Below are 7787 nucleotides of genomic sequence, written 5' to 3' on the forward strand. Positions count from 1 at the left end.
AATGTAATAATATAATTCATGAAATACAAATACTTCTTCAGTACAGTCCTTTTACTTTAATGATTCTGTCCTGCTGGAGTGGGACATGATTTGTTGTGTACAAACTAATACGCTATCAGAGTTTTATATATTTATACTTCTCATTCAACCACAGTTAAATTCACTATCTAGAAGGCACAATTTATATGGATAGTATTTATTTTTTACAATAACAAGCTGCAATGAAAACAAGCAAAAATGAAATAAAAGTAACGACTTTCTACTTCTTACCTTTTTAAAAAATGTAAGGAGTAGAAAGTAAAAAGTAGGCTGAAAAATAATTACTCAAGTAAAGTACAGTTACACAAAAATTCTATATAAGTACATTAACAAAGTATTTGTACTTACCGGTAGTTGGCAACAAGTATCTTTTACATACGTGAATGCGTTCCGCCTGGCGTGCCAAAGTTTGAAACAAAAGTTAAAGACACTGAGAGACACAATTACAATAATTGCCTGCAGTCACTGCGGAATGTGACGACCAATTTTCCACAAATCAACCTATAAATAAATCTGAAACACTTGCTTTTTCTGTTGTTTTACCCTTTGTTTGCCTGAGTAATTAAAAAATAATCAAACTTTCTACTTTTCCTCTTTGATAAAAGCCTTATTAAATGTTCCCTTCAGCTGTGTGAGATGGCCTACTTGAAGCTRCACAGCCTCCTCCAGACGGTCCTCTGCCTCAGCTGGGAGGAGGTTTGCTTCCTGCTGGGGAAGCTTGGCGCCCCCCTGTGGCCAGGTGGTGAACTGGACGACGCCGACAACGGCCCGTCTGAGACTTTCTCCCAGCTGGTGCCCATCGTTCGCACGCTCCTCGACCAGCACGCCGACCCCGTCGTCCTCCAGGACCACCTGCCCAACCTGCCCCTCACCAACGGCAGCACCACCTTCGCCCAGGACCTGAAGGCGTACTGCCAGACGCTGGAGTGGAGAGGTTTTTACCAGCAGCAGGTCTGTGAGCCCCTGATAACCAGCCATCTTTCATTCTGGCTTTTTTTTTTTTGTTTGTTTTTTTCAAATCGTTGTTTGCTGACCTTTCACCTCCCAGAGGGGACTGGCTGCAGCGTCTAATCCAGAGTTTAAATAAAGGAAATCTGTTGCAGGTTTTAGCTCACGTTCCCCCTGCTTGAACGTTCAAGTGTTTTCTGTCCCACCCGCCGTCTATTTCAGGCTGCGATCAGTTTATGTTTGAGATTTCTTTGTGAACTGATGCCAAACAGCCCTCGCCAGCTTCAGATTCATCACGGGGCTTGTGTGACAGTCCGTGTKCATAAATCTCTTTTGTTTAGATTGCTTCTGTACACGAATCCTGCGCTGCGTTAAGCAACCGCGGCGTAACTTTGGCAGCTCTGGAGGGTTTTTAAAAAACCATGGCAAGAGTTCCCCCCCCAAACGCCGAGTGAACTTAAACTGCCCGCTCTGTTTGTTTAGAGCAGGGGTCTGCAACAATTATGATCAAAAGAGCCATTTCTGCTGCTTGTCTCRCTAATAAAATGTGTTCAGAGCCGCAAAACAAGCTACAACAGTGATTATCAACTAGTGGTTCGTGGTCCTCTTTGAGGCCTTTTCAGGAACCTTTACGGTCAGTGGAGGTGATATTATAAAACTAAAAAATATATTGTGAATTTTAGTATTTATTATTGTTTTGCACATCAGGACAAAWAAAARRWCMWWWYCMWKKWAARKWRRAAAAAACTGTATATAGTTTAGAATTTCATAAAAACTAGTACAATTGAACTATTCAGGCATGTTTTTTTCTTAGTTCTTATTATGTAGTCTTCAAATACTTTAAAGTTAATTCTGATGGATTTGAGAGAAAGAGCATAGAAAGGAGTTGGATTATTTAAGTAAACAGGCTAGCATGAGCTAACGTGTTTTACTTTTTGTATAAGTAGTATTGATCACATATTTGCATACTAATTTATTTCTGTTGTGAGTTTAAAAAACAAAAAAATACATTCTGTTATGTTCGGTCTCATTTTCAAAAGAGCCACTGTAGAGGGGACCAAAGAGCCACATGTGGCCCCAGAGCCGCAGGTTGCAGACCMCTGGTTTAGAGAGACTGCGTGTTTGTGTCAAAAGAAGATGTGGGATGGAGTTGTAGCCGTTTGGGTCAAACCTTGAAAATGACGTTACGCAAAATCTCACACACTATCGGACCTATAATTGACCCATGTCAAGTTTTAGCTAAATWTCTGAGRGATTCCATGTTTTGTTGTGTAATTTTGATTGTCTGTAGCGGCCATCTTGAATTGGACTGACACCAAATACTAATCAGTTGTAGATGCACATCTAAYGATCACTCTCTGAAAGTCTCATTAAAATCCATTTTGTGAGTCATGAGCTTGTTTACTAACAGACAAATTGAATTAATTCCAACATTTAAGGATGATGTTTTAAGCTGATATGTCACCTAATGTCTTGTGCTCAGACTTTGCRTTGTGAMTGAYTTTCAGCTACTACCACGCCAAATTTTAGCAACAGGTATTTGAAATTAATTGAATTATAGCCCTTTTTGAGTTTTTTATATTTCTATGGCTGTGGCAACTATCTTAAAGTTGGTTGGCTTTGAAAGTTAATCAGTTGTAGATGTACATCTGCTGACTATTTCCTCAATGTTTGATTAAAATCTGTTCAGTGGTTCATGAGATATTTTGCTAACAGACACAGACGGGCAAAAACAGCAGCGAGTGATAAAAAGGGAGAAATGCAGCTCAGCGTCATGCTTAATCACAGTCATTGCAGCAAATAATAAAAATGTTAAGGAATTAAAGTCGAAGTGTGTTACTTCACACAGTTTATTTTGTTTTTGGTGTTTTCTTTGCAGGTCCTGCCCGCCATGGAGCAGTACGAGCTGGACACGTTCGGGAGGAGCCACGACATCATGTCTAATTTCTGGAACTCCTGCTTCGATGACCTGATGAGCACGGCCTTCAAACGAGACAAGGACACGTCCGACAGCAAGTCCAAGTTCCAGGTGAGACGATTGGTTTTAAAAAAAATGCCTCGTTTCACTGATTACGTGAACACACGACACAAACTCTGGAAAACATATATCGACATAAACAGAGAATATCAATGACATTTCCAGTTCCCACGGTTCATAAATGCAACAGCCAGGAATCGTTTGTTCTGCCACCGTGTCGAGCTGTCAGTCACGATTCCACACCTACTGTCCTCTGAGGCCCCGCCCCTAAACACAGCCAGAAGTTTGAAACTGACAAAAACACAATTCTGAAACTAGAAAAACCTCTAGAATCTGTATCTATGTATGGTTTGCTGTTTCATTTCAAAATAAAATGGGAAAAAATGGAATAATGTGGTAATTTTTCCAGTTCTTTGATTTAAAACTAAATTACSAAAACAATTGCAATATTGAAAAAGACTACAATTTTTATTTATTTATTTTTTTTCCATTTCAATGAATAAAGCAATGACAAGCTTTATATTTTGTTCATCATGGCCTGAACTCCTGGAGAATTACGTTTTCACTGAGCACTTTAGAAACTGCCTTCTTTAGGAGGATTCGACGCATCTAGAGAGCTATTTTCTTTTTATCAAAATGGCTTTAATATTGCAAGTTTTGTAGAATCAGGTTTGCGTGCAGCCGCTGCAAATATCTTTAGGGTTGGTTCCCGTCTTCTTCCAGCAAACTTCCTGTTCTTTGGAGACTTCTGTCATTTCTGGTATTACAACAGGTTAAAACAGCAACCACATATTTTATTTTGGATTTAAAAAGTAAAGCACAGTGGTGGGCACAGTTCCCCTAAAGCACTAAACACAAATAGGAGAACTAATTTCCTGATTAGTGCTTTAGGGCTTTTGCTAATTTCTTAATTCATTGGTGGATTAGCACTTGCTAAATTTATGAGCCAAATTTCTAAGCACTAATTGAGTTCTTTAAATATTATTGATCAACATTATTGCCAACAGCTGAGGGTGAAAGCTGTCAGACCTGTTCATATGTGTCACTTATCCACTAGATCAGTAGTTCTCAAACTTTTTTGCTTCCGGCCCACAAAATAAAATTTGCAGACACACGTGACCTCAGATTTTACTTGTTTACGTAGCAAACTTTGCTAATAACTATGTTAAACATGGGAATAAGAACTATAAACAAACCTAATAACTATGATACTAATTTTTATTCAATTATGATTATTTCAAAAAATTGCAATAATAATGATGAAGATATTCCATTAGGATTTTTTTTCTGCATTTAAATTTATGTCTGTAAATCATCTGGGGACCCTCACTTGATGTTTTGTGACCCACAAAGAGGTCCTGACCCCATCTTTGGGAACCACTACACAAGATGAAAAATTAACAACATTCTTCACACAGAAAATATTGTCTCATATTGACTCTTGAGGAATGTTCCATGGGTCAGATGGGTTTTTAGTGCTTTAGAATTAGCTTTTGCTAAATTTTTAAGTGTGTTAGTGCTTTAGAATTAGGGGACCTAAATTTTAAAGTTAGTGCTTTAGAGTTAGTGCAGCTAATTTTTAGATTAGTGCAGCCCACCACTGGTAAAGTAAAACTCAAACGCTGTATTTGTAATTGGTTCAATTTTTTTTTCATGTAAGTTTTGAAAACTGAAAAACAAACAAAAAAATTACATGGTTGTTTTCTTTCTGCAATTTTATTTTGAAACAAACAAAAAAAGAACGAACCACACACAGATTAATCTGACAAGTAGTTGTGATATTTTTTTCCAGTTTAAATTTCTTTCTTTTTTTGTTTCAAATTATTATGATTTTCTAATTTTTATGGCCCCAATTTAGTTCCATAGAAAGGTGCTTACGTGCCGTTTGTCTGACTGTTCAACACAGGAAGTGATCGTGGACCCCTACCTGAAGCGGGTCCGCAGCGAGAACAACCGGTACCACATGTGTCAGAAACAGGGCTCCGGCCAGCAGGGGGTGGTGTGGCAGCACTGGAGAGCTCTCCGCAGGCTGTTCACCTGCGAGAGAGGAGCCTGGGCCAACAGGTACGGCAGCCTCTCGCCTTCACGCACCTTTTCGTTCTCCTGAATGACACGTTTTTCTCTTCTCTCTCCATGTTTGATGACAGAGTCCAGCCGGAGGTGAAGTGGAAACTGTCCAGCGCCGAAACGTACTCCAAGATGCGTCTCAAACTGGTTCCCAACTACGACCACGACACCCACAGTGAGGCCAGCGCTCTGAGGGACAACATGGGTGAGGCACAAACACACAAGCTTTTCCTCTTTGTTTGTGTTTAAACGCTGATTAGAGAAATAAAATAAACTGAAAGAGTCGTTTCTCGTGTGATTAAAAGGAGCTGAAAGCCCCCGCAGCTCGGAGCCCCTCCCCCTGGCTGTTGCCAAAGAGGCGAAAGTGAGAAACATGGAGGATGACCATTTAGAAGAAGAGGACCTGGTCTTTTTGGACAACAAGTGAGTCTTGAATTTCTACAACACGTCTCTGAAAGGAGTGATAAACATTTAGGGAAGGGGTTCTTAACCTTTTTGACCTCGGGGCCCATTTTGTTGAACACAAAGAGGCACGAGGCCCAGTCAGACATTACCAATGTATGGATCAAAATGATAATCATTCTAAATCTTGGTTTAAAATGATAATTATTCTAAATCTTGGTTTAATTTGTATTGTATTTGCATTCTCACTAAATTAAATACACTTACATTTTAAAAGTAAAACTCCTGTCAAATAATCACATGATTATGACAAACATTTTTTTATATTGTAACCTGCCCATAACAAATATTTGAACAAATACAACAGTCAGTCAACAGACCAGTCAAGCTTATTAACACAAAAATATATATTTTTAACATAAACAATAACAAAAGTAGATAATTCAATAAATAACATTGTGATCATAAAATAAATGCTTTCAAAATGTTCACTGTAAATGTTTCAAATAAAAAACCTGTAAAAAATAAATTGGATAAAATGCAACTGAAAAGAAAGCCTTTTTAAACTTTTGCATGGTAAAACCAGAAGCTGCTCTTCATATTAGTGACAAACAATAACAGTAACAGCAGCTTTTTGACAAGTTTAAAGTTTCTTTAAAATATATTCAAAATGTTTAAAAATAAACTACAAAAACTAATTTGATGAAGTGCTAATTAAAATATAGCTGTATCTGCAAATGTATTTGATATTGTTTTGAATTTTTTAAATATTGCATGGTAGAACCAGAAGCTGCACTTCATATTAGTGACAAACTTCGGCCTTTTTTGATGGGTTACCTTTATTTTTGCTTCTACTTTTCATTTAAAATAGGTTTCCACTCTTAGCTGTTATCTAAGGTTCTTCTTATTTATATTTAAAAAGTTGTTAAACTTCTGAGTGGCGCACTAGTGCTGAGAAAGTGTATTGCACCTTATTTAAAATCAATGCCGTCCCATGGTCCAAAGTTAAAATCTGTTCTTTGGAGGCCCTCAAGGTGGCGCTCGCGGCCTATAGTTTAAGAATCTCTGATTTAGGGGAAAAAAACCTAAATCTTGGTTTTCGTTCTTTCAGAGGGGAAGGAGAAGACGAGAGCCAGAAGGAAAAACTGGTCCTGTCTGAGGACTGCGAGCTCATCACCATCGTGGCGGTGGTTCCGGGTCGTCTGGAGGTCACCACCCACCACCTGTACTTCTACGACGGCAGCAGCGAGAAAGAGGAGACGGAGGAGGGTAGGCAACGCGCAGCTCTCTGTTTGATTGTTTCATTTCAGAGGAGCAGGTGAATAATCATCTGTCTGCTGTAGGAATCGGTTACGATTTCAAGAGACCTCTGTCGCAGCTCCGAGAGGTCCACCTGAGGAGATACAACCTGCGGCGGTCTGCGCTGGAGCTGTTCTTCATCGACCAGGCTCACTACTTCATCAACTTCAGAAAAAAGGTTTTCAGTCCCTTTGGTTTTTAATTAGAACACTATTTGCTTCATTTCTTTTGTAACTCATTTTATTTATTACACTGGTCAACACAAAAAAATTGTCTAAGTTATTTTTAGCTGTGTAGGGGTCACCAAGAGTGAAGAAACAAGATTTACTGCCTCGAAGCAGGCCTCGGACAGGCCTGGCGAGAGGACAGGAACTCTGTCACAAACTGAACTCTATTCAGGCCATGAAAGGTCATTCTAACCGTGGAAGAGAACCCCTCAGCTTCTTAATCAGATAATGGACAGAACAATCTCTTCTGTTCGTGATTCATTTGTTGTTTAACTAAGAATGTTTATGCATTTGTTAAATCATGATAATGACTGTCACAGGAAAAGTGGAACGACTTCTTTTCTTTTATCGTGCCTTAAAGATTTATAATGGTATAAAAAAATCACAGAGGATCTGATTATAAAGGTTTTCATTGTGTTTTTATGTAAATCACTGTTTTTATTTTACTGTGAACACAGTAATATAATTGTGGATTTTTCCTGAGAAAATCTTTCATTTATCTGGACTAACAGAAGGTTCAGAACTGATTATAAAACAGAAATGTTAATTAATCATCATAAATGTTTTGCAGTGATTTCTCTTGATGATTAATTAACATTTCTGTTTTATAATCAGTTCTGAACCTTCTGTTAGTCCAGATAAATGAAAGATTTTCTCAGGAAAAATCCACAATTATATTACTGTGTTCACAGTAAAATAAAAACAGTGATTAAATAATGTGATTAGATAAAAACACAATGAAAACCTTTATAATCAGATCCTCTGTGATTTTTTTATACCATTATAAATCTTTAAGGCACGATAAAAGAAAAGAAGTCGTTCCACTT

At 38.1% G+C, this 7787-nt stretch overlaps 1 protein-coding gene and 1 long non-coding RNA gene across 4 annotated transcripts in view; one reads left to right on the plus strand and one right to left on the minus strand.

The window, feature by feature from the left end:
• Positions 1-660, minus strand: part of LOC106517787 (uncharacterized) — a 3081-nt gene extending 2421 nt beyond the window's left edge. Inside the window, exon 1 of the long non-coding RNA XR_001310244.1 lies at positions 388-660. This is a non-coding gene — a long non-coding RNA (uncharacterized LOC106517787). The remainder of the gene's footprint in view (positions 1-387) is intronic.
• The window catches only part of nbeal2 (neurobeachin-like 2), a 75703-nt gene that overhangs the window by 51429 nt on the left and 16487 nt on the right, over positions 1-7787 (plus strand). For all 3 annotated transcript variants that reach the window (XM_014008793.1, XM_014008794.1, XM_014008795.1), the window contains 7 exons: positions 667-990; positions 2867-3016; positions 4872-5029; positions 5113-5237; positions 5338-5455; positions 6546-6703; positions 6778-6911. In XM_014008793.1, coding sequence (XP_013864247.1) covers positions 667-990; positions 2867-3016; positions 4872-5029; positions 5113-5237; positions 5338-5455; positions 6546-6703; positions 6778-6911 — 1167 coding nt within the window. The remainder of the gene's footprint in view (positions 1-666; positions 991-2866; positions 3017-4871; positions 5030-5112; positions 5238-5337; positions 5456-6545; positions 6704-6777; positions 6912-7787) is intronic.

Source organism: Austrofundulus limnaeus, unplaced genomic scaffold (genome assembly GCF_001266775.1).
Source record: "Austrofundulus limnaeus strain Quisiro unplaced genomic scaffold, Austrofundulus_limnaeus-1.0 Scaffold52, whole genome shotgun sequence".
In the NCBI taxonomy this organism is placed as follows: domain Eukaryota; kingdom Metazoa; phylum Chordata; class Actinopteri; order Cyprinodontiformes; family Rivulidae; genus Austrofundulus; species Austrofundulus limnaeus.